Raw genomic sequence first — 26,855 nt, 5'->3', positions numbered from 1 at the left:
CGATCTTTCCTTTTGTGCTATCTGACCTGTCACTCGCGGCTTTGTCTATTGACACCCACATCGTAGTGAGTGCCCCCAGCCCTAGAGTTCTTTAGAGCCATTCACTATGGAATAATTGTGTGCTTGTTTCCCAGCAGATTTCCTCTTACTTGCAGCGTAGTAGAAGAGAAGGCATGTTGACATTGACTTTGAGATCTCAAGTGAAATATGCTTTAAATTCAAATCATAAAGCCTTGTTCTGTCCCTGGCCATGTGGCAAGACCAAATCTTCTGTGGTATCTGGGTGTCTACAGGTTGGTTTCTGTTCATTCACCTCTCCCTTGGATTTTATATCCACGTGACAGGGTTGCAAACACCAGAGGACAGAGACCCGATCCATCCCTTTGCTTATATGGTGGCTGTTTTAAACAGTTTATATCAGATGCTGCTAAACTAAGTTTGTTAGCTTTAAAAAAAATGGACAAATTTGCAGATCATCATAAATGAATGTAAAAAACGTTTGATATTCCTGCTAGGGGTAGCAGGTATTCAATATTGCAAAAAATTTAATGCAGGCAAAATGTGAGAAATGCTGTCTTGATGGGACAAGGACACCCTTGACTGTAAATCAAACACAGCGTCTGTGTTAGTGTCTCATTAAAGAGAATAAATAAAAATTATAGCAATAAACATGCTCACTTGCTTTTGATGAGATTAGCAATAATCTGCAAAAGAGAGAGAGAGACATCAAATTATTTTCTGGCTCTCGTAACACTAACATCTACTTTAGCAATAGAAAGACAGTCCCCTCTCTTGTTTAAGAGAATTGAATATCATATCTAGCATGGGACTACATTGCATTTCTCCTGCTGTAAAGCTGAAGGAGGGATGCCATCAGGTTTCAATAGTCCAGTTCCTGTCTGCTTTGTCTTTGTAGTAATCCTTCCTGTAATCACTTCCTCTCTCTACAGATGTCTCGTTTCTTTTTTAGCCTCTGACTAATCCAGTGTCCATGAAATGTGGGTACAAGGGACTTCCCACTGCTTTTTCCCACCTTTCTCAGGTTGCTCTCTCCCAGGCAGAGCACAGACCTAGGGGTGGGCTTGGAGCATGCTCCCTCCTGCAGCAGCAGTACACACACTGGGGCTTAGGTCGGGCAGAAGGCAAAAGGAAGCCACAGAGTATTGCGTTCAAACTCCTTGGGCTGCAGAGCACTTGGCTGGGCCTTGAAGGGGCAGCTGCTGCTTGCTGGTTTTGGCCCTCTTCAGTAGTGCTTCTCCTAATAATGCTGGCTGGAGCTGACTGGAGTTGTCCGTGCCAGTAGGGAGGCAGTACAGGCAGGAAATGAAGACCATGGATTTTAAGTGCTTTCAGGTGGTCTTGCTGCCATTCTTTTCCCTAAATCAATGTTTTCCCTTTTCTCTCTCAGACTTGGAGACAACGATGATCGCAGGAGAATAGCAGCTCTGTGAGACACAGCCAGGCCTGAAAGGACTGTTGTGGATATGTAATGGAAGTTTGCAGAGTGCTCTTTGCACAATATTTGGGATTGTCTCAATAAACATCATTCACTGTGACTGTAGGCATCTTCCCATCATTTGTTCTTGCCCTCTGAGACTGCCAAGGGGAAAGGAAGAACAACTTGATGCTGCTTTCAGATGTCTGCACTGTAATTTTTTTTCTATATATAGTCTGGTGCAGGACTATCACTCTCAAACAGGAAGAGAAAGGAGGAGAGTTTGGGGTTTTTTGTTTTGTTTCATTTGCAGAGGTGAGCAGGTAGATATTTAGAATGAGAGAAAATGTAGCATTTCCTTTCTGCCTCTTTCCTCTGTAACCCTGCCTTTGTGCAGCACAGCAGAAGGGACAACTGTTGCTATTTAATGCGGTGACTTACAGAAACAGCCTTAAAAGTACTTGCCATTTCCTCTCAACAGTCACTCTCTCTCCAAACTGTAGCAGCTCATACATTATCCTGCCCCGGGTAAAAAGCAGTCTGTTACTGTTAGGACACGCCATGTTGCAGAGCAAAGTTCCTTTGATTTCACTTAAACCCTATTTCATCTTTTACAGGAACAGGGCTCTCTACCCAAGGTTAATAATCCCAGCCTGGGCTAATAACACAGGAACAGCTATATGAATGAGTCAGCCTAATGACGAAATGAAGCACTCTCAGTAGTGGAGCCAGAAGAAGGCTGCCAGGCTGTTGCTGGGCTCTGATTTGCTTGTTGCCTCATTTTGCTCTTCCATAGTTGGCAGTGGTGTGGTAGTACTGCAGAGCATGGTAGAGTCCATCAGATAGATGATAGAGTCCAGGTAGAGTTCAAGGGCTGTGAATTTTAGTGCATAGCAAGGAGCAGAGAGAACTTTTTTTAAAAACTACTCTTTGATCTCAAGTTTTGCCTGTTTGCCCAAGTGACAAAATAAGCATTGGATAATTTGTGTTTTTTCTTATGAATGACACCAGAATCTCTGTCTGTTTTGGTTGTAAAATTATTCTGAGAATGCCAGGTTACAGGAAAGAGGGTGCAAATTTTGACTTCTGCCTTTCCCAGAAGAAACAAGGCTTGCCTGAAACACTGTTGATTGTCCAGCTCTCCCATAGCAGAAGCAATGTGCAGCTGAGATGCCTGGTACCACCATTATTAATTTCCCCTTTGTCTGTGAGAGGAGGAGCAGAATTACAGAAAAAGCCAAACAGTTTGGCAGAGCAGAAAGTCTCCTTGAGCTGGTAAGAGGACATTCTTTGTTCTATGGCAATTTGGATACAGACTATCCCATTCGGATAAATAATGGAAGAATCTTAATAGCCTGCTGAAAGATTGTGCAGTGTCCACTCTCTGCTTGCATGGTGGAGAGCACAAGGCAAGGCTGGGGTGAGAGGCAGCAGCTCTTTCTGACCTCTGTTAAGGCACCCTTGCCTTTGGCTGTGGGGACCGAGTTAGTGATTCCTTCTGATACAGAACAGGACAGTCCATTTTTAGGTATCCTCTGGTGAGGAAGTGATGCATCTCCTCCCCACTCCATTACAGGTAGGTTTGCCAAAAGTTTGCCTTTTGACAGCCTGCGAAGGAAAGGTAAGACACTTCTGCTTACTCCCTTCCTATAGAGCAGACTGACTCCTACCTGGTTTATTTCTTCAGGGTCAAATTCCCAGAGATGATGATAGAACTTTGGAGGAGTCCCAAGTCTCTACCACAGAAAAGGAAAGCTGAAGCTGCTGTGTTGCTTAGGTGGAAACTGTTAGTGTTTTTCCAGATAAGGCCTCACTAGATAAGTACCTAGAGGTAGGGATGTTTCAGAATAGTTACATGCCGCAGAGCTGTACAGCACAAGCAACAGGGCTTCTCTGTCCAGATTCCAAACCTAACATGCCCATATGTTTTTTTTTAGACGGTGGTTTGTCTGAAAGGGAATGGCAGCTTGCTAACTCTTGCTTTTCCCCCCCTTTGAGGGGAAGTGTGAGTGCAGCTACAGGCCCATTTCAAAGTCTCTCAGTCAGACTGAAGTGGTAGTAACCTGGTTCAGAAGAGGCTGGCTTTGCTCTGCAGACTGCTGGGGCTGGAGAGCAGGGCAGACTGGAGGTGATCAAGGGTGGTACCTTTTGGTAGGAGCATTGAGAGAACTAAAGCATGCATCAGGGCTGGCTGCGTGCTGTACTGTCACCCCAGTTCCACAAGAGGAACGCTTCACTAGCAGGGGCAACTGCTCTGTCTTGGATCCAAGCGCTGGCTTTTCATATTCACTTCCTGTGGTTTCTCTCTGTAAAGCAATGTGGCAGTGTGTCTTGCAAGACAGTTTCTATGCAGTATAACCTCATGTTTGTGAAGTCTTTGGTGAGACTAGTGTACTCGTTTGCTGCTTTCACATGAGAGATGATGACCTGAGATGCGGTAAGTTAACTTTCTGTCTAACTAAATTTATTATGAGCCTTTACAGTGCAAAAAGCTGAACCAAATCGTGACCAATATTGTTCAGATGTTGATCAAGCCATCTCCTAGTGCAGGCCTAGATAGTGGAGCTTTTTTTCATAGATACAGTACAGAAGTATTTGCTATTGAGTTTTTTGCTAATGTTTTTTGACTTCTGATAACACCCAAAACCTATCATGCTTATGGGCTTATTCTCAAATCCAGTAAATAAGCAATCCAGATACAGCTATCCAGACAGTAGCCTAGAAGTGGTGGTCACTGGCAAACTTTGCAACTAGCACGAAGTAGTGTTGGTTGGTTGGTTTGTTTTAAATCCCAGAACAACAGGTTAAAAATAATCCAGCAGACACATTATGATATTAAGATAACACACTCCTTACTTAAACATACTGTCAGTGGAGAACTTCTGTACAAACTCCTAGCCTGCATTAGTTTTTCAGTGGCTGTTGTTAATGCTTGAATGTTATCATCTCTCATCAAGGGGTACTTAACATTTTTTTTCTTTTACATTGTTGCATTACTAATTCTTTTCAGTTGATGCAATTTGGACTTCTGTTACATGGGGAGTTCTGTCTTTCTGATTGTTTGACAGTGATGCTTTAAAACCAAAACCAGAAGAACCTCATGCTTGACCCAGAGTTCAAAGACAAACAGCTGGTTTTATATAAAAATGTTTCTACTAATTTAATGAACACAAAATCCAGTGGAATCCCACTGGGCAAGCAATTCTGGATTTGGAATCTGGTAGGACTCCTCATTTTTAAAGTAGTAGATAAATGAATGGTACATTATTACAGAGATGAAATGGACTATATGCTTGGAAGATTCACGTCTAGCCCTAAATTGTGTTGCTTTTATTACTTCTCTTATAGAGAATGAAAATATTTTAAAACGGATCAATGCACATGCTGGGGTCCTGAAGTGCTAATTTAACTGTTTGGAAATTGGCAGGAGGCCTACTTCTGAAATACTTAATGTCACTGATTTTCCCCCCCCCCCTTTTACTATTTTTTACTTACGCTGTAGTTAAGCTTAAATGTGTTCATGTTACTTGATGGGGTATATCTAGGTACAACTACTGCTGGTGGGTACAAGCATCTCTGTGACAAGCTTCAACCATTACTTTCCTGTAACTGAGGTATCAGAGGGGCCCACTGCTTATTCTAAGCATGCAAGACCTAATTTGGGATCCTCCTTCAGAGGGGAAGGGAACTGGGCAGCTCTGTCAGACTACAGATGCTGTAAGTAATAATATTAGTGTAGTAGTGTGATGCAAGCAGCTCCTGTGCCTTGCTTGGCAAAAGCCTTGCAACCATACTACGTGGTATGTGAGTGGAATTAGCTTTAGGCTGTCCTTTAGCAGACTGACTGTGCCATCCCACAGAGGTCAGAGTCAGTGTAAGCATACAGAAACTCTTGTTGTCTCTAGCTTCTGTAAAATCTTGGGACAGATACCTCCACAATGTAACTATGTGCTATTTGGAAAAAGTCTTTTTGCTTGTCGTGGAGCTGCTACCTGATAATGTCTATGGATGTCCTTACTGTGCTTGCCTTGTGGGAAACATTGACTAATCAGTCCCCTTTGTCTGTCCTGTCCTGTTGATGATTTTACAAACCTCTGCTGTATTTTTCCCCAGTTGTAACACTATTCTTTGAACCTAAAAAAGATACGTTTGATAGCTCTTGCTCTAGCAAAATTCTGAGATAATGGTTGTTTCAAGTTCTGTGCTTCTTGAAGTTGTGGCTTAGCACATGTAATTTTATATTAATTTTCCTGCATATACATGTGCACATATCTCTTGCTATTAGGTGAAAAACCCATATAAGCAGATGAATACGTTTGCCTACCTAGAGTGAAACCATTTTGCCTGTCTAATCGTCCATTTATAATCTTGGGTGCTTTTAACTAGTTAGATAAACAACTACCAGAAGGAGGAGGAGGAAGTGTGATTTCAGAGTTTCCTTTGGAAAGTACCTATAGACAACCTTTATTTTTTCTGCTTTCAACAGCTCAACTTCAGGAGCTTCATACATGCTGTAGGTGGGATTAATTTTTCCACTCTATGTAGGGCTTCTATTTAGGTGTCTGTTTGGATTAGTTCTTTAGATTTCTTTTGTAGTTGATGACGGGAAACAGAGTGCTGGAATGCGGTTTATTGCTTACACGATGTGGGTGACCTAAGTAAAAGGTGTCCTGCTTGTGTAGTGCCTCTTTTTCTCTCATAAACTAGTCCTTTAGGCTCCCTTTGTAATTGAGTGAGATGGGTGATGTTTTCCTCTGCAAAGCACCTGTCCTTGGGGTTGGTGCAGAGTAGTTTTAGGGTGCTGTAAATTCACACAACAGCTTACCCCAAAATGCCACTGTATATGAACTTCGAGTGAGGTATAAAATGGTATGTGGGAAGAGGGGAAAACTTGCTCTCTTGCATTCTCTGTGTGCTTGTTATCAGGTCTTATGATGACCCAAGACTGTAATCCTATATCACATACTTCCCTGCAAATGAATGTTTGCTGTAAGAGATGTGGCACATCTTGTCCAAAGTGCCAAATCCTTTCAGTTACTGTTATGTTACAGCTGTTGATGTCTACAGTATTGACAATTCAGCCTAGACTCCTCCTCCTTGTGCTGCTTCTCTTTGACTTGGTTAACAGCTTGGTCTTGATGCCAACTACCTGTTTCAGTTTTGTGCTTTAAATACCATTTCTTAATTGTAACAGGATGATTTCCCACATGTTATTTATAAAACTGCAGCAGCAAGGTTACAGCAGTTCAGTCATACTGGAGTAACAGAAAAAGCAGTCCTGCTTTCATGCCACTACTGATTTCCTTTTTCTTGGGAAGACTGCAAAAATCCATCAATCACTGGAAGTTTTTAAGGAAAGGTTAATAACAAGTATTTCTCAGAAATGATACAGGAGCACTGGTAGCACCTAGGAAGGAGAGAAATGAATTACAGAACCTGCAGAGGTCATGTTCTGTATATCACTGCTGGAGTTGTCTGGTGCTACTTCAATTGCTTGCCTGTCCTTAGCCACAGCTGTAACATTCTACATATATTTTTGGCAAAAGGCAAATGTTTCTATGCCCTTTATTTTTGCTACTTTTGTTAATTTAATATTGTCATCTTGTGCTGGTTGTTAAATGCTGGTATATAATCTAGCTGCTGCTAAACTTCAAAAGCTCATGTGTTTAAGTGATTCATTCTTCCTTTCAGCCACACTGCTCTCCATCTACCTTTACCAAGCACAGAAGTCAGAATCACAGATTTCATCAGACTTAACATCAGAGATTTGTATAGCTTTAGCAGTTAACCACTTGAGAGATGAAGTAAATCCCAAAACTCAAGGACCTTATGAGGTAAGGGGCATTTTAAGACTTGTATCCCATGTTGGATATCCCTACAGTCCTCCTGCAACAGAAATCATGGCAGATACTTTCTGGACTGAAGGAATCTCCAATGAGACAGTTGCCAATGCCAGTTCAGATTTCAACTTGGAAGCAGACTTCCAGTATCCCCTCTTTACTGTCATCTACAGCATTGTCTTTGTGCTGGGACTAACAGAAAATGTCTTAGCTCTGTACCTCTTGTCCTGCAAAGTAAAGCACATCTCTCATTCCTACGTATACATGATTAACCTGGCCATGGTAGACACCCTGTTTGTTTGTGTGTTGCCTTTTAAAATTCATTACCACCTGAATCAGAACAATTGGATCTTTGGTGACATGGCTTGTAGGCTAACTGGGACTTTGTACTATATCAACATCTATCTAAGCATTGCCTTTTTCACCTGCATTTGTGTCGATCGTTACATTGCAGTGTTGCACCCCTTCACATACATCCAGATCAAAGTCACTCATTATGTGATGGTGGTCACAATCCTTTGGATGGTAGCTGTAAGTGTCATGGTTCCACTCATCCTTGGAGGTCCCCTTCACAACGATGTAGGGAACAAAACAGCATGTTTTGAGAACTTCGCTACCAGTAGCTGGACTTATCGCATGGCATCTTACAACATCCTGGCCTTAGTTTTTGGTTTTGTGATCCCATTTTCCATCATTCTGATCACCTACCCTCTCATTGCCAAGAGGATCTCCCAGATCAAACACAGCATTCGCAAGAGGAAAGCCCTGCGCACTATCTACATCGTCTTGTTCATTTGCACCTTCTGCTTTCTCCCGTATCATCTCACTCACTTGCTCCACTTTTTAATGAGAATCCAGGTCATCCAGAATGAGCCGTTTACCAATTTGATCTACAAAATGCGAAGGGTCACCTTAGCTCTGGTCAGTTTTAACTGTTGCTTCAACCCACTCTTGTACTACTTCACCTCTTCCAGTAAACAATGGCACTTCAACTTCAAGCTCAGATTCAGGTCTAAAATAGTGTACACAATCTGTGACCAGAAATTCGGGGACTACTCTTACACTTACTTTTATAAACTAGAACAGAGACATGGAAATAAAAACCACGGAGATGGAATCAACTGACCTACTTAAAGTAAGTACAATATTCATCTTTCCAACTGTTGCTTTGAAATCAAACCTTTGAAACCTACCACTCTTTGATACAGTGATTACATTAAGGGAATGCTCTAACATTTTTTGCTGAACAAACAGCTATGTATTATTATTAGCCAACTAGGACTGTACTTGGGGGAGCTGCACTTTCCTATAGTCCTAGATAGCACGTGGTGACAACATGTTGTGTGTATGTACAGTTGTGTTTTGGCCTCCTTTTGTTTACTTCTGGGGTTGGTAGGTGAACCCAGGGTTCCCTTCTGGAAGCAAGGAAAGGCTTACTTGAAAGAAACCAGCCTCCCAATTGACTATAACACTGAAAGCTGAGTCAATCAGGACACTCCTGCCTAGCTTTTCCCTTTTTTGGAGGGATCCTGTGTTTTCTCCCTGGTGGCAAACTCTAGCCAGCTGGGTTCTCAGACTGCTTTCTGACTACATTCCACAGCCAAATAAGGCTTCTTGTGAATCCCTTCTTGTGAATCAATTGATTGACTTCCTAAGGAGTATTTGAGTACAGGCTTTCTAGCATCATATGCCTATGGATTCAGGCTCAGCAGTTAATAAATAACTTAGTTTTAAAAGATAATGAATAGATCCAAGTATTTCGCAGTCAGTTAACCCCCCTATACATATAAAAGCTGCTGCCCCTCAACCTGAGTTCCTGCAGGACCTGTGGTAAACAAGTATTGGCTGCTCTCTCATTGAGGAAAGTTTTGGTGGGAGCTGGCTGTGCAGTCCGGTTCATGCGTCAAAGCCCTTTTTACAGTGATTGTGTTATATCACTAAAAATATCTAACCTACTTCATCCCTTCTCTTATATTAACAGAACACCCAACTTCTGAGAACAGTTGAGTTTTCCACCCTGTGAACATAAAAGACTCCTCCATCATGACTTTGGAAAGAATTTATCATTTGTGGTTATCAGAGCTACCAGACAGCCACTGGCCTAGCTGAAGAACCTGCTTAAAAACCAATGGTTTAATTAGAGGACATGATTTTGGTAACAGAGACATAGATTCACTGCTCTGTGCTGTCCCATGCCACCCACAAACATAAAATGTGCATATATGTGACTGGCCTCCTGGCATACAAGACAGCTGAGAGGATGAGAATAGAAGGGAAACTGTCGTGGAGCTTGTGTAAAATGGAACAAGATGTGTCTAATGGTGGCAGTGCTAAATCAATATTTCAATTCAACCTGCAAAACAGACTAGAAGCCACACTTTGACCTGACACTGTGCAGCAGGTCACCAGGGTGCCCATTTTATGCTGTGCTATTGAACCTGGAACAAGAAATGACATGGATCTTAAGGAGGTAGGGAGTGGGATTATTGTGGCAGGAAGGTGTGGGGCCATAAGTGATAGTGGGTCTCTATAAGATGTGGTAACTTCTTTTTGCACAAAGATGGACATTGCAGCTTCTGCCCCTATTCAGCCAATGGTTTGTCAGCAGCTGATGCCACAGTCTAATCTCTGGTTAAGGACAGGAGATAAGAGGTTTGGAAAATAAGGAGTGTAGTAATAGTATGTTGCAGTCTTGATTAGGGGAAAAGAAACATGCAGTCTGATGGGAAGCAAGGGGCTTAAATTTGGGAGGCTATATTGATCAGTTAAAGCCTTCACTAACCCATCCTAGCAACCTGAGTTACACATGCAGCAAGCAAAGCAAGAGTAGATCTGAAATTACTATAATACAACTAAAGCTTTGTAATAGTGTTTGTGTGCAGTATTACATTTCTTAGGATAATCCTGACTTGCATGAGTTATTGCTATGTGCAATTTGAATCATGTATTAAATGGACTTCTATTACTCATGATGGTACAGCCATTGACTGGCATATTCCGTATGTAACAACAGAACTGGAGTGAGTCCTCTCTGTCTCTGTATCTTGCTCTTAACTTGGAGGTATTTTTTAAATGTTTGTGAGAAAAGCTGCTCAACCTCTTAAAGTATTGTTAATGATGATTCTTGTGTTCCTCTGTTTGATTGGACTTGGTAAGACCTTAGAGAATCTTTGTACTTTGAGCATTTGTAAAATGGAGAAGATGACAGGCTCTGAGGGAGTATTATGACAAACTAATCATTTACCTTTCAAAAGAGACTGCTATTTTTGCCCCATTCATAGGCTACGAAAAAGCTTCCCAGCACTGGAGGGACTGTTTTCTCTGCAACTGAGCACAATTCTAATGCTATGGACAGAGGAGGAGAAATTTCTATTAGACACCCCATCTAGGAGTGCGACTTTCCTTCAGGTCTGTGAGCTGTCATTAAGGGAAGTACACATACAGTATAATGGGTAATAAAAGCTAAGCTGCAGGGTAAATAGCATGTTTAGGGCCCTGTACTGCTGCCTACATTAAACTTATACTTTGCATTTTAATTCTGAAAGGGGTATAGTAGCTTTCAAAGCTTCTTGTTTTGACCCCCTCAGGCCTACTCCTAGTTCTGACTTTATATTCCCTGTAGGGCTATCACTCATACTAACCTTTCATAACAAGTCAGCTGAATACCCCTGCTCACAAATCTGAAAGACTCCAAGAAGTGAGCTGTTTTGTCCCAGCACAGAGTCCCAGGAACAAGTTCAGGGCAGGAGTGCAGTTGGTGCATGGCTGTTGATACTACTCATTTTTATGAACAAACTGAAAGCCTAGAGGTTGCACAGAAAAGGCCTATTAGTATAGACTGGCACTGCTAAGGTTTTAAAGAAAATGAGCTGTGCAAGTAGGAGAATGCTGAATATCTCTTACCTTACTGTGTAAGCAACTCAAAGCTTGTTCCTCAGGGCTCTTTAAAAACAGGCTGCAGTGATTCCTGGGCAGGTTTCTGTGGAAGACAACTGCAGCATTGCTGAACAGTAGTCCCATGTACACTCTCACTTCAGCTATTGGACAAACATTTTAATTCCTGTATTAAAAGGAAACCAGCAACCTGTAGGTACTATGTCTGTTCTTAGTTTTCCATTTATGACAATGTAAACAAAATAAAATCTAAATCCCTCTGAAGCACCACCATGCCTGCTGCTCTGTTGCTCAAGACGTACTCTGTGGCAGTCCCTTTTTCAGCAGGGATGTAAGATAGCTGCCTAGTTCTTCATCCTAGAGAGGTAAAAGAGAAACAAGCTGAAAGCAACATTCCATTGGACTCTTTTACATTTGGGGCAAGAAATTAGACTCTGCTACCTGGAAATAGAGTGAAATAATTCTTGGACCCAGCAAAATTTAATGTCAGCAGTGTTCAGAAATGCAAATCAATTCAATTAGCACAAACCCAGTTCTGGATGTTTTTTCAAAATATCAATGTAAAACTCCCATTTGTCAAAGGTGTTTGGACCTCTCTGAAGTGTTTCTTTTGAAGCAAAGATTAAAGAACTATTGTTTTTTGCTTGCCCTCAAGAAGACATTTCCTTGCTGTAAAGAAAGCATTAAAAAAAAAAAATACAGACATACAAAATATATTTTCGTGCTTTCAAGAGTATAACTACTACATCTAATCTTATTACAATTATGCTTTAGCTGGCTTTCAGCTTGTTGTTTAAGTTTCACACCTACCTTATAAAATACCTCCACACACTGTATGGCAGCAGTGATACAGCTAAGAGTTAGAAGCTTGTTACTATATTGTCCTCAAAACACAGATATCATTACACTGCTGTGTAACTGCTTCAAACCAGTTGCCTTGAGTTCAGTGGTCTCAGAGAAAACTGACTCAATTGAGCCCTGTAAAATGATTTGTACTAAAGCTAAAATGATATAAAGAAAAGGGTAGGGGCTCACTCTGTCTTCTTTCAGAGAAACTACTTCAAAGATAGATAGAGTGATGAAAACTCACCCTGACAGTAGCAATCCACACTGCAGGCCAGTTTCAGAATGTCAGAAGTTAAGAACAATTAGAGTTGCTTGAAAAGCATGTTTCTAAGTGTTCCTACCTGGTAAGTCCAGGATACAAGCAAGACTTTTGTTCCTTGATCCTCTGAATGTGCTGTAGCTTGGATAAGAATGGACTCTACTGTTATAGAACCATCAGGGAGATGCTGAACTGAATAATCCTTCAGGACCCTGGTAAGAGAAAAGGTATATGATTTATTTTGGAGGGGATAAACAAACAAGCTGAAGGGTGGTTGACTCTTGACTCTTGGAATCCCCAATAGCAGTGTGTTGTTACTACTTTTAGCTGCATCTCTGAGCCAGCACCTACTGCCCAAGAAAGGCAGAATGGCCCTTATTCATAGCTTGCTTATTCTGGTGTTTATACTAATCATGAGAGGGTCAGACATTTCCTACAAAGCTCCATTTCAGGCTTTCCTGACAGCTAGAGCTCCAGTCTGAGACCCTATTCATCTGAGTAAAGCACTACTCTTGGACTAGACAAAAATATTTTTTTTAGGACAAAAATATTTTTAAGTTTCAACTGCTACCAGCTTTTGAACAGTTTTAAGGGGTGTCTTGACCCCTGTGCCTGACGGTCTCACTCTGAACTAACATCTGAACTAACTTCAGCTAGAAGCAGCAATGACAGCAGCAAACTCACAGGAAAGATTTCAGTTGGCCTGCACAAGTTTGACAAAGACCATGGGCATGTATGCTGATTACCAACCTCTGCTACTGCAGCATAACCACTGCTCCGGTTATTTTAGCTAAATAGACCAAAAGCTAGAGCAGCTGAGTTTTCTGGGCTGCAGTTTTCCTCATCCGTCCCATTGCAATGATGTGGCAAGTTTCCTTAACTCTAGATAGCTGGTCTAGAATGGCAGGAAGGAGGGGGCACTGGTACTACCTATATTAAGAATGATATGCTCTAGTCCATCCCTGGTAGGAAAAGCCAAACACAGCCAAGAACGGACTTACGCTTTGAGATGGTTGTATACACGAAGCACTGTCTCATGTTCCTTCCGTGGATCCTGAATGTGAACGCGGCAGGTGAAACGCAACTGATGTTCTGCAAGGCCCAGCTCTTTCAGGGCCTGCTCTGGAGAAACCAGACGGAAGCTCTGGAGAGGAAAAGTACAAATCCATTAGAAGCTATTTCTTTTTGCCCATTCTTCTGAAGTTTTTTTCCTCCTCTGTGGTCAGCTGCACACAGCTATGTGTTCATCACTGCAAAACTCCTACAGGTAAGATCATCACTTTTCAATCTTTGAAATGTCTCAGCCCATTCAGTTACTACTGCAAACAGCAGCAGCTAGGTGCGAGTGTGCAGGAGAGCAGAGAAGGAGGGAAGACTGGAGCAAATATCCAGATAAATGGTCATATTGTTTCCTTATTTCGCCAAACTGCATATACTAAAGTTGCTCTCTGAATACAAGTTGGTTTAACCTCTTTTTATCACACAAACGATTTGCTCAAATACAAACATTAGGCTATAGCATAAGTACTCCTTCCTTGGCATCTTTCAGTCCTTGTTCAACAAACTGAGGTCTACCAACAACAGGTTGCTTCTTGATTCTTTTGCTTTTTACAGGCATGGTGAATCACAAACACCTTGGATTCACAGGCTGAAAAAACACAGCTTCCTTAGAGTGTCCTTAGCTGTACCCAGGAGGTGGCAGGGGGCCAGGGCAAAACCCCACAGATTTTGAAAAGAAGTAGCTCTTCAGTCTGATCAGTTGTTTACTCTGACTTCATCTATTAGCATGCATGAGACTGACCAGTAAAAAGTCTACCATCGCAAGTTGTGGGACTGGTGAAGACTGTCAATCAGGCAACTGACAACCTGGTGAGTCTTTCTTACAGACTAATCCCACTCACAGGCCTGCAGGATCAGCTGTTGCTGGGGCTCCTTCCAAGAAACTAGGACTACATACCTTTAGTTTTGTTCTTTGTTCACCTAGACTTTGCTTGTGAATGACAACAGACCCATACAGAGGGCAACAAGACAAATATAAGAATTTTTTTTTACTTACATTATCCTTCATAATTAATGTGCCATGCATGAGCTTTGGCTTCTTGACATCTGGTAAGAGACCTAAACCAAAGCCAGCAGAAGAGAAAGACAACAGGGTTAATGTTACTGTGCCTACTTTTTACACCTATAAGATTACTTTAGGACTTAACAGATTAGATTTTCAAGTGAAATAAGGGTTTTACATCCTTCCACTGAGGTATGATAGGTTCAGACTATGATTTTACATTTTCATTCTCCTGTTACTTAAAAACAAAGTATGTGGTGCTTAAACCACTATCAGTGCTCTAGAAGCATGGGAAACAATGCTCAGTAATCTAGAATAACTGCCTCTCTTTTCCCATATTACTTCCTGATTTGAGAAATTCTAGATTTTTCTTAAATTGGTTTTAAAAAAGCAATTCCCATTTTCACAGAACTAGCTAGTAAAAGCATACATGGACTTTGTTTCCATAATGAATGGGTAACAGAGAGCAAAGCTTTTTTTAAAACTTTTAACTAGACTTTCACTAAACAAATGAACACTAATTATTGAATATGCATTCACAGCAGAGTAGTCACTTCATTTCGCAGGAAGCCCTTCTCAACCACTAAACACTGATAAAGCATGTTCTTATACAGGAAGCACTGCTATACGTCACCATTTCTACAAATGGCCCTGCAACGCTGTCTCTATATGTAATGCAAACACTATACAAATAACTTCAGTACAGCAATAGGGCCCAAAAGATGAAAATCTTTGTTAAAAATGCATCACCTATTGCCGTCTCTCTCTTCAAAAGTCCCAGGGATATGTCCACTGGAATGCTGGGATTGGTGAATATTGTTGTTGTCTCTCCATTTGCAGGCATGTAACAGTTCACATCTGCAGTGTAAACACTCAGTGTTGGAAGGACTTAAAGGTGCATCTCCCATCCCAGGCCATTGTTTCACCCACAAGCAGCATGCAAGCAGCCCCAAAGTGGATTGTGGTATGATTTTGGCAGAAGCCCTGTTTAGGACAGGAAGTGAATAATAGCAATATGCTGAAACTTAAAACAGCAGGGATTTCAAAGAGGCTGGAGAGTAGAGTTGCTGCAGAAGCCAAAGACTGACAACCTTACCAGTACCATCAAAAACCTGATGGCATTAACCACAAGTAGCCATGACTATTTTTAGACCCCTCACGCAGAAGGCAATGTAGACACTCTCAGAACAGCAGCAGTACCTACTGACCCAGCTATGCTTAACTGGAAAACCTCCTTGTGAGGGGGAACAAGATCACAGGCTGCAACAAAAATGTTTGCAACCTGATGTACATAACAAGTTACTGCAAAGAGATCTGCAGCCAGTAAGTAAACATCCAGTGTAAATTCTGTGCTTTCTCCACTCATCTTTTAAGAGTCAGCTGCTTTTTAGAAGTTCATTTTTTCTTTTGAGGCTTATTCCCAGTAACTGAAGTTATTAACTTAGAATTTCAGATGTCCCCTCCCGCCTGCCTCTGCTTCTTTTAGGAGTCCAAAGAAATACAAATTCAGTAAATACTGGACTAAAACAATAGAAACATATCAAAACCACTTGGATTGTTCTTAAAAACTAAAAAATTGTTTTTAAACAGGCGCTGCTTAACAGGCATTAATTTCTGTCTTGAGGGTGGGTGACTGAGGGAACTGTAAGTAACCTTAGTCCATTAGGCAGTGTAGTTAGGCATCAAGTACATGAACTTAAAGCCCTCCTTCTACTGCCATTCTCTCCCCAGTACCAACAGTGTACATACGAAATTCCTGTTCAATTTTCTGCTTCAGGAACTCCATTTTCTTTGCTTCACCATGCACCAGGAGAACATTACGTGGTTCAGCCTGGCGAATCAGCTGCATTATTCCCTTGGCATCAGCATGGGCACTGAAGGACATGTACTCCACCTGCATCTTCACCTCCAGCTGCAGGGAAAAAAAAGCACAGGCTTCCTGAATCAGGAAACACTTAGACCCCCCCCCCTACAGCTTATAAACTGCACAGGAACAGACCCAGACCCAGACCTGGACCTCTCCAAATTTGTTTCAGAGAAGGAAGCAGAGAAGGAAACTAAATTAGAAAATGAGGTTGGTGAGATATCTGCTTAGCAACAGAGACTGAGTATGTTGCTGTATAGAAAAGCACTCAAACTCTGCAAGATCAAACTGCACAGTTTCAGAGCACAATTCTCATCTCACATTTGCGAAAACAAATCAATATTTAAGACACACTACCAGTTTTAATATCCCCTTCAGTATGAAACTGTATCACTGTTACCTATCATCTGACTAACAGAGATCTACTTATTAAACAGCATTATACGTAGTCCCCCGACAAAGTCTAGGGGCATATGTCCAATGAATTACAAAGCAATGAAATGGCAGGAAGACACATGCTATTGCCAAAAAAAAGAAAAAAAAAAAAACTAGTCCAACTCTGATGAAAATGTTACTCAGGTATTTTCAATGATACACACTGCATATTCCCATTACAAGTACATAGTGTCTTAACTATCGTGTAAAGTTGTAAAGAGCCTTCCCAAAATGATCGTCCTTGCTGAGAAGAAAACTCACTATTTGTCGTCCTTCCATTTCCAGCTTGCGCTGTCCACTCAAAATCTTATGGCCTACAGTTCCTTGCACACAGTAGCCTGGCATGATGACCTGAGAAGAAAACCAGAGAAGTCTGCATACTCTGAACATACACACATGTAGGATAGTTGCTGTTAACATAAAAATACCACACATGCATAATTTTGATCTAAGACTCAGTTCTTCCCATCTCACATACTACCATCCTTTGCTGGAAAGTTACTTACTCCGTTCTGTTTGACCCCTTCTGCAGCTTGTGTGGTGAACACCCAGCTACAGAACACATGCAAGGATGAAATTAGAAAGTGAATTGCTGAAATCTGTGCACCGCTCAATATGAATTATTGCTAGTTACCAGTGGCTGCTAAGCAGCTTCAAATAAATGAAAGCACTTTTGAAAATAAATTCTCCCACCACCTCATCTGAGACATGTTCCTCCAGTGCTTAACCTGTCACACATGGCAGAAGACAAAACTCAGAGCTTGAAAGAGCTCTAGCCTGGGTTGTTCCATGGGAGGATCCCTGTCACTTAGCGCCGGACACTCAGGAAAAGCTTTCCTGAAAACTTTGTTCTTATAGCTGTATCAGTAACACTATCACATTAACAAAAAAATATCGCTTAGGGCAATGGAATTTCTTACCATGTTTTTTTCATTCCCTGCCCATTTCCTGAAGATCTGAAGGGATTGTCCTGCATGAAGCATTCCAGGGGTTGCAAACACAACCTAGAGTTCAAAGATGTGTCAAGATTCTTCTTTCAAATAGCTCTCAATACCAATCAAACAACAAAATCAGCAATAAAAGATTGTGTTGTAAAAGATCCATCTCCTGACTTTTTATTCAAAAGGAACATGCTGCAAAATTATAGTTCAAATCAGCAAAAAGAGTATAGATTATATGACAATGCTATTTTGGGTTTATTTTTCTTCTGGCATTTTAGCTTTACTGGAATAAAGACAGCAAGATCTTTAATACAGTTATCGAGATACAGGCATTCAGATAGCCTGGCCCCAAAAAAGTCTTGGGGCAGGATGCTGGTATTAACGGGGCAAATGATGCTTAGCCTTTGCAGGCTGCCTGTTTGCCTAAACCAGAAACAGAGTGATACAAAAATGGTCCCTGCCACTACACATGTGCTCTATTAGCTTTTTAATGCCCACCTACCATAGGTCCTGGATTATCTGCAAAGGCCCGGTCAAATGCTTTGATGTGTTTGAATTCAAACATGTTTCTCTGCACAAAGGTTTTCCGAATTTTTTGATTCGTCCATGTGATGAAGAGTTTGTAATAATGATTTGCCTTTTCTGTCAGTCCCGTAGAAAAATAAATTGGAGCCTTCAAGTTCATTCTTTCCCTGTAGAAAGAAGTGATCCAGATGATAGATGGGATTGCCAGACTGGGATCTTGGCTCTCCATGCTGAATGTCCATGAACCCATGTAGTCTCCAAAGATTTTTGTGCAGACCCCACTCTCAAGGAACCATAAGGCAGCATTATGACAATGCTGTATCACTATGCATTTATTTATTAAGAAGTCAGCTTTAGTTCAACTCTCTTTCTAATCTGCTACAGACATCATCCATCCATTATAGATGTCAATCATTCTGCTATGGGAAATAATGAAAAGCAGTATTATCTGATACTATCAGAACCATTTCCACACCTGACTATTTTCACACTCAAATCTCACAATGTTTATGGGTAAGTTTAATACTTTACTACTTCATCCCTCCTCCCCCCTCCCATGAAAACAATTTTACAATGCTGCAAAGATGCAGTAAACTTTTTTAAATTACAATTGATCCTAAGTGTTTCGGTGAAGAATGGAGAATGACCCTGAAAATTTTTAGTTTACTGCTTAGAGGCAGAAGCACTAGGAAATATGCAGAAAGAAGTAATTTTGAAATGGCCAGTATGGGCCAACATGCAGAGGAATACCAACTGAGAATACTTGTTCTGAACAGGCATAAAAGAATCACAGAAACCTGTCAGTACCACAACGTGAGGAGGAGGAGGAAAAGGAGGAACATGCATGGAAGAAGCTGCACTTACCAAAAGGTTTCCAATAAAATGCAAAGTTCCTGGGCACGTCCAAGGGCAAAAACTGGGATAAGAACCTGCAAATGAGAGAGAGAGTGATTTAGAGTCTGCTAAAATGAAACAGCATGTAAATGGCCCTGGAGCATTATCATTCCTGAACAAGTCCCTCAATTCCTTCTGATAGCCCTTTTTCTTCCCTCAGGGATCTGTTCCTCAGCAGTTTTGGAACGAAAGGCACTGATATTTGACAGACACACAGACACCTATCCATTTGCTTAAGACCTCAGTTTGTATGTACTGAAGGAAGTCTCTGGCAGGGCATGGAGCCTGTGAATATTTTCAGTTCTGCTTGTTTGCTCCTGGATCATATGAAAGCAAGTTGCTGTGAGGAATCTCCTTTCCCAAAGTGAGATTAGGCTAATTCTCAGAATGGGTGTGAAATCACACCCTCTTCACCAACTCTTGCTTTCTAGCTGGATCCCTTCAAGACAAGGCAGTTTTCTTGCAAGCTGCTTTTTAGTTCCCTGTTCATCACAGCATCCTGATGGAGAGGGGATATTGCAGTTACTGAAAGCATCTCACAAACACATTGTCAATACAATGGGAATTCACTTTATCATTCCTTAAGTCTCCACATACTCTGAACTGTACTGGTGGGAAATTTCTAATGAAATACCTCAAATGAAAATAAAACTGTATTTCTGGCATTATTTACAGAAATGGACACTAATTTGAGTGTTACTATTCTCGATCGCTTAGTCCAGGCTGGGGTAATTATGACATTCCTCCCTTCCCAACTTAAGGGATAAAGAGCACTGAAGTAGAAAACAAGACATACATAAAACTGAGCTCCACAGACAAGTTCTGCGCACTTTTTCACATTTCAGGTGTTTTCTTCAGTTATGCACTGTCACTTGGCGGCAAACAGTTTAACACTACTAATTCGTTTTCCAGATTCATTGACAAGCAATGAGAAAGCATCATCTATTTCTTAATGGAGCTGCTAGGTAAACCACACCCATTACCAAGGGACTCACCCTTTTCTTCTACAAGCAAGTGTGTATTTTGCCCCCACTAGGACAAGAACAGTAAATAAAATACAAGTCTCAAAGTGACAGATGACAAACTGCTATAGCTTTTAACCAAAATGCAATTCAAATTCTACATGTACAATTATCAGCCAGACTGAACTTCCCATTTAATCAGGATTTAAATGAACTAAGTCCTAGGAACATAGCATCAGATCCTCAGCTTCAGTCAAATCAGCAAAGCTCCCCTGTATTCAGGATTTCCATTTATAGCTCCAGTTTCTGAGGGTTTTTTTAATGTCTTTTACTAGGCATGCTCTAAATCAGATGTTAAAGAAAAAGAATCTCAAAAATTTCCTTTACATTAGTGGCAGGGACCAAATTTCTGAGAAAAAGAGAAGGCCAACTGAAATTCTGAAACAATAATGGACTGATGCAACTAAAAGCCATGTTATGATGTTTTCATGTGTTCCATGTGCTTTGTGACTAGCTGACTTCAAAATCAGTTGTTCACATCAAATCACACATACTGGAAAAGGCTCACCCAAACAGAACAGCAAGGCAAGCGAAAGCCACGTGCACGGCACTTAAGCATCATTTATTGCATTGTAAGCTTTGTGCTTTTACAGTAACAGCCAGCAAAGTGTTGAACAGCACAAAGTAGAACGCTGAGCAGACAGACCTGGCTACACTGGAAATCATTTCTGATTAAGAAGCAGTAATTTGGACAGACATTCTCAATTTCTTAATTTACATGACTAAGAGGATGTTTCAGTACACACGATGCAAATAAAGTTAATTTTGTCTTTATCCTCCATAATTTGGAGACTGTAAGCATAGTATTTCCCTTACTGCCTTGTTCATTTAAACTATGTGAAGAAGAAAAACTGCAAGTGTCTAATATTCTGCCTTTTAAAGTACAGATACAGCAATACAAGAACTCCATCAGTTTCATACAGTGGTTGTGCATGGATGCCCGAGTTAGTTAGCAGTAACACACAGCACTACAGAACCAACAAGAGCTTCACAGACTGGAAAAGACATTACTTAGATTATTCCACAAGCCATACCTTCCCTCCTCTTTCTACAGTCTCATGGACTTTCTTCAAGAAATCCCTTTCTCTGCAGCGTTTGGAGTCTCTGATAGTTGTGGCATAAGTGGATTCACTTATTAATAAATCCGGACGACACTTATCAATCCAGGCAGCACTAAAACAAAATAAAATTTTAAAAGCTTATCAAATTAAGAGATGGTATTTGGCATTTATGATCTGCTAGTCTCAAAGATGGGTGAAGAATGTCACTATCTCTGTTGGCAGATAGGAAAGCGGGAATGCAGAGATGTGCATTGGCTTGCCCAAAGTCACCTAGGACTTTCACAGCAGCATCAACTCTCCTGTCTCTATAGGCCATGCTTTCTTTACATGCAATCAGCCCAGAATAGAGACTAACTCCAAATATTTTGAAAAGCAATTCTTCTCCAGTCTATTGGTTTTTAATGCATTAAAACATTATTCTAAATATCATGAATATTATAAATCTCTCGTATTTACCTGTAAAAATGAAATCAATCCTAATTCTAAAGCTTGTGATCAAAGCTCTCTTGGTTTAGAAGATATCATGCAACAAAGCATTTCAAATATTTAAATCTAATTACCGCACAGTCTTAAAAAGGAATAATATGACTATACAGAAAAAGAAGATTACAATAAAGTCTGTCTTGAGGAATCAATGTAAACCTGTTCATTCTCATAATTAAAAATTGCATTCATCTTTCTAGCAAAGGCATCACTAAATGTTCCAGTCTCCTTTACAAGAACAAAGAAACAATGCCAATAAGCCTCTATGGAATAACAGAAGCTGCTGCTAAAATCTTCCTGTTTGAAATACATACAATTCATAGAAACTCAGCTTCCTACTTACCCTAAATGTCTGTCTGGAGTCATATTATAATCACCCTAATGGAAGAAGAGAAATCCATTTATTTTCTCAAGGTAATGCAACACACTCTTAAAAGAAGATGTAGGTTTCTATACATGTTGTTGTGTATACTTACAGTGTAAACAACAGACTCACATCCAACCTTAATCTGGAACATGGCTGCTCCTAGCACATGGCCAGCATAGTACGCCTTGATCTCCAGCTCCTCATCCACCTGCGTGAACAGACAAATACTGCAGTAGTGTAAACATTTTAAAAAGATAAAATTGCTCTGCCTCTACAACAATCCAGTTGGTTTGACCAAAGAGTATGCAGCAACGGTCATTTACCTGAACTGTCTGGTGAAGATGAACAGCAACAACTTTTTTCATACAGTCTTTAATCATTTGGGATGTGAAAAAGTTAGTTTCCCCTTTCTTATCTACAGTGATTTTCCTATAGTCCTCCAGGAGGATGGGACAGATGGCCTTGGTAGGATGTGTCATGTAAATAGGCCCATCATAGCCAACCATTTCACTGAAGTACGGTAAAGCTCCACAATGGTCCAAATGAAAGTGGCTGCAAAAAGACAGAAAACACGAAGGAGATATTGCACAGGAATTTAGCTGGAGGTCTTCAGTGCTTGCCTGGGTCTCAAGTCTTGTTTCAGGTTTTTAAGAGCACTGCACAACACAGAGGAACTAAGAACTAACCAAAACATGAATGACAGACCTCAAACTTGTTTGGGTTACTAGTTTTAACAACTCACAGGCAAAGGACAGAGTAGAAAGTTTCCTATTTTCCCTTTGAGTTGTGACAAGGAAGCAATTTTCTCACCTGATGATCACACAATCTAGAAAGTCAGTCAGCCTTCCATTCTGAGTGATGTACGAAAAGTCAGGAAAGCGCCTCTGCAAGAACATTAAAAAAGCAGATTATCCATTACTAAACAAAGCCAGTTAATGCTACGTTATTAATCCAGCAGAAAAATGGCATGAATCACAGAATCACAGAATCGCTGAGGTTGGAAGGGACCTCTGGAGATCATCTAGTCCAACCCCCCTGCTCAAGCAGGGTCACCTAGAGCACATTGCACAGGATTGCATCCAGGCGCGTTTTGAATATCTCCAGAGAAGGAGACTCCACAACCTCTCGGGGCAACCTGTTCCAGTGCTCTGTCACCCTCACAGTGAAAAAGTTTTTCCTCATGTTCAGATGGAAGTGTCTGTGTTTCAGTTTGTGCCCGTTGCCTCACGTCCTGTCGCTCGGCACCACTGAAAAGAGTCTGGTCCCATCCTCTCAACACCCTCCCTTCAGATACTTGTACATGTTGATAAGATCTCCTCTCAGCCTTCTCTTCTCCAAGCTAAACAGGCCAAGCTCTCTCAGCCTTTCCTCCTAAGAGAGATGCTCCAGTCCCCTAATCATCTTTGTGGCCCTTCGCTGGACTTGCTCCAGTAGTGCCACATCCCTCTTGTACTGGGGAGCCCAGAACTGGACGCAGTACTCCAGATGTGGCCTCACCAGGGCTGAGGAGAGGGGGAGAATCACCTCCCTCGACCTGCCGGCAACACTCTTCCTGATGCACCCCAGGATACCATTGGCCTTCTTGGCCACAAGGGCACATTGCTGCCTCATGCTTAACTTGGTGTCCACCAGCACTCCCAGGTCCTTCTCCGCAGAGCTGCTTTCCAGCAGGTCAACCCCCAACCTGTACTGGTGCACGGGGTTATTACTCCCCAGGTGCAGGACCCTGCACTTCCCTTTGTTGAACTTCATGAGGTTCCTCTCTGCCCAACTCTCCAGCCTGTCCAAGTCTCTTTGAATGGCAGCACAGCCCTCTGGCGTATCAGCCACTCCTCCCAGTTTTGTATCGTCAGCAAACCATCCACAACACTGAGAACATGCTGTAATCCATCTCAAGGCAAAACTGCAGTAGGTCAGCAGACTGCCCTGGTGTCAGCAATATGGAAAGAGCTGTACATGACATTATCAAGATTTACGTGCAGAAAGCGTCAAAGAGAAAAAGGGCGGGAGGACTGTCAGGGGAGAGTCAGAGACCTGACCTTGCAAACAAGTAAATTACAGCCAAGTTTATCTTCAAAGCAAAATAGGTGGCCAATGCATTTGAGCTCACCCATAGGCATGAAGGCAAAAAGCCTCAAAACCTTTTCTGTAAAGGCACATTTGCTCTGTGTGATGCTTTGACTCTTTCTTTTTGTACAAAATGTTTTTGCATTTATGCCTTTCCTACCTGTATCAGGCGACCAAATATCAGCAGCGTTATCTAGCTCTACCTCTAAAGCATCAGCAAAGCTTCCATACAGCATGTCTCGGTGTGGATCCCACAAGTAATTAATTGCCCAAAAACAAGCCTCCTTACAGGAGCTATCTAACTAATAATAGGATTAATGCTTTAAAGTATAGAAGATGCCTACCCAATGGGGTGCAGCAACACCAAAAACAAATGGGAATAGGGCATTTGCAGCTCTCCTAATATTTTTTCAGAGTCTGCAACCCAGGGAGAGGGAAAGAAGGATGGCTGGATGGTGGAACTTCATACATCAGGAATACTTGAGGGGACACAGCTCTTGCACAGGAAGACAAGATTTTGGAAGGGCAATACCAGTTCATTCACTGCAGTAACCCTTTTCCAGCAGTGGCTGATACAGATGCCTAATAACGGACACCCAGCTAATAACACCCATATGCCATGCAAGAGGGGTCAGGCAACATTCAAAGGTGAAGGTGAATAGGCCAGGACAATGAACCAGAAGTTCTGCTGGGAAAGGTCAAGCAGATATGCCTTAAAAGCATCTCCATTCAACATTCAGGTTTCCCCACCATACTCACATCATCATTGTAGCCCATGTGCATCCCGCAGTCAAGCATTACATTTTTCCCTGCGATAGACACAAGGATGCAGCTGCGCCCCACATCCTGGCCAGCGCCTGGACCCAAAGAAAAGGAAGACAAGCAAGACATCTCTAGCAGTACTTGCAGTCACTTCAAAAGAGAAGCATTGAAAGGTCTCTACAAACTTCATTCTGTAGCCCTAACTCCCTTCCAGTGCAGAAGACCACAACCTTTCTTCCAAGCAAGTGGATCTGTTAGAGGGAAGCAGGTGTGAGCTCACTTACCCCATTCCCTAAGCTTATGAGAAGGCCTCCCAGTTCCAGTTGCACAACTGCACTTAGTACAGCACTGAGTCCAAGCCCATAAGCAGTTCAGACGCAGGGTACATTTGTTTTCTGCCCAGTACTGTGCAATAGCAGCTACGTATTTTCAAAGCAGTTTTAAGTAAGAGCAAAATAATCTCTTAACTGCCTGAAAATATCCAAATAGACCTATTTGTTCTGAGCTACAGGAAATAACTAGCCCAATGGCAAAGAGTCAATCACAAGGAATGCAAAGTTTCCAGGGTTGTGCCCCACCCCAAATATTCTGCCTCTCGGTGAAAGCACAGATTTCCATAATGCACCAGGAAGTCTGTTTCAAGCCAGAAAACTACTGACTAAGATAGAGCAGTTCTGCTCAGAATATCTGCTGCCCTCTCAGCACTTAAGTGCATGTCAACAGCTTCTGTGCAACTCACAAAATAATGAAAAATTTGCTTCCCATAGATTTCTAACTCCATTAAGTTTACTAATACTCTATCCACACTGTACAATACTACAATAAATAATAAAAGAGCTCTGTAGTACTATATACGATCTACAAGCCTTTTACCACCAACACCTATTAATGAATCTTTTCATTTAAGAATAGGGCTTGCAGACTCTATATGAGTCGTACTTGTTTGAACAACAAAAGGAGAACAATAACATCTCCAGGTTGCATAAACGTAACGTATTCAAGTATACCACTGTGACCAGTTTTTGTGGCAAGGAAAGGCACATATATCTCCAGCAGTTTAAAATATGTTATTTCTAGCTCTAAATTTCAATTCCAACTTGTTTCTTTTCAAGGAAATCACAGCATACAAAGTTTTTCAGCGTTTCTATTTTAAGACCATTTTAGGTTTGGACTTACCCAAAGGAGTGACTTTTATTTCAGGCATTTTAACAAACTCTTGATCTCAAGCAATACGATAAATTCTTTCAGAGACAGTTTGATGAAGGCCATAAACTCAAAAGAAGATTTAGCCTTTATTCACAACCGCCATTGCATTTTTTTTTCAGTATCAGCTAGAAGACTTCAGCTGAGGCCCCACTTCTTCCTAGAGGAAAGACAGACAGCCAACAGAAGTCAGATAAATACACGCATTACTGGCTTCTCCCAGAAATTCACGTCTGTTTGGCTTCAGTAATAATAGCCACACTTTCTTATGCTCCTTGAAAGCACGGATCAATTTCTGTGTGTTCAGATCACCTTTAATCTTCAGATCATCTCAGTGTCAGAAGCCAGGCACCACTTATGCCTTGGAGACAGCAAACGCTAAGGGTTTTTGCAGGCTTGATGCTCATCGGAAGGCTGCTGTAAGGAAAGGGTTCCTGCTCCCTACCTGACCGGTGGCCGGCCTTCAGGCCGGCATCACTCACTCCTGCCGTCCAACGTCTTCCTGACGCAACCTTGGTTTCGCAAGGCGGCACCTCTAGAAACAACCCCGGTGAGCTTGCCAGCCTGCGTCCGGCTCCCCAGCAGCGACCACCGGTGACGCTGCCCTCATCAGGCCAACACCTGCTGTCAGCAGCTGCCCGGCGACCCGAACAGGGTCGGCCCCGGCACCCCCAAGAGTCCTCAGGCCGCACCACCCACCGGGCCCCCCAGAGCGCACACTCACGACGCGCACCCCTTCCCTTCCCCGCACCGCGTCCCTGCAGCGCCCGCACCGCCCCAACGGCCCTCACCGCCCTGCCGCGCCTGCTCCGCGACGCCTCCGCGCATGCGCGACAGTCCGCCCTTCCCGGAACCGAACTGGCGCAGGACGGGACGCAACACCACCCGCGCTGCG

At 41.9% G+C, this 26,855-nt stretch overlaps 3 protein-coding genes across 8 annotated transcripts in view; 2 read left to right on the top strand and 1 right to left on the bottom strand.

The window, feature by feature from the left end:
• The window catches only part of PUSL1 (pseudouridine synthase like 1), a 38,734-nt gene extending 37,178 nt beyond the window's left edge, over positions 1-1,556 (top strand). For both annotated transcript variants that reach the window (XM_013956066.2, XM_013956065.2), the window contains one exon: positions 1,409-1,556. In XM_013956066.2, coding sequence (XP_013811520.1) covers positions 1,409-1,440 — 32 coding nt within the window. In that variant the 3' untranslated portion in view covers positions 1,441-1,556. The remainder of the gene's footprint in view (positions 1-1,408) is intronic.
• Positions 141-11,439, top strand: LOC106495565 (lysophosphatidic acid receptor 6-like). Of its 4 annotated transcripts, none has more exons than XM_013956061.1 (3): positions 141-293; positions 7,127-8,410; positions 9,257-11,439. In XM_013956061.1, exons 1-2 carry the CDS (start codon positions 251-253, stop codon positions 8,398-8,400), a joined length of 1,317 nt encoding a protein of 438 aa, XP_013811515.1. In that variant the 5' UTR covers positions 141-250; the 3' UTR covers positions 8,401-8,410; positions 9,257-11,439. The 4 variants fall into 4 exon arrangements, with proteins under 4 accessions (XP_013811515.1, XP_013811518.1, XP_013811516.1 ...); XM_013956064.2 differs by lacking the exon at positions 141-293 and adding an exon at positions 1,596-1,750; XM_013956062.2 differs by lacking the exon at positions 141-293 and adding an exon at positions 3,377-3,872.
• INTS11 (integrator complex subunit 11) lies at positions 11,314-26,784 on the bottom strand. Of its 2 annotated transcripts, none has more exons than XM_067311033.1 (18): positions 26,752-26,784; positions 25,934-26,120; positions 24,755-24,852; positions 22,739-22,812; positions 22,252-22,480; positions 22,038-22,136; positions 21,905-21,939; positions 21,052-21,190; positions 18,966-19,030; positions 18,079-18,268; positions 17,556-17,639; positions 16,897-16,986; positions 16,086-16,248; positions 15,087-15,194; positions 14,331-14,392; positions 13,276-13,418; positions 12,357-12,486; positions 11,314-11,526 (listed from the first exon to the last, which is right to left on the bottom strand). In XM_067311033.1, exons 2-18 carry the CDS (start codon positions 25,959-25,961, stop codon positions 11,461-11,463), a joined length of 1,803 nt encoding a protein of 600 aa, XP_067167134.1. In that variant the 5' UTR covers positions 25,962-26,120; positions 26,752-26,784; the 3' UTR covers positions 11,314-11,460. The 2 variants fall into 2 exon arrangements, with proteins under 2 accessions (XP_067167134.1, XP_067167135.1); XM_067311034.1 differs by lacking the exon at positions 26,752-26,784 and adding an exon at positions 26,406-26,666.
• Positions 26,785-26,855: the final 71 nt, after the last annotated feature.

Source organism: Apteryx mantelli, chromosome 26 (assembly GCF_036417845.1).
Source record: "Apteryx mantelli isolate bAptMan1 chromosome 26, bAptMan1.hap1, whole genome shotgun sequence".
Lineage (NCBI taxonomy): Eukaryota > Metazoa > Chordata > Aves > Apterygiformes > Apterygidae > Apteryx > Apteryx mantelli.
The sequence above is the reverse complement of the archived record's forward strand: the minus strand, read 5'-3'. Positions and strand labels throughout refer to the sequence as shown.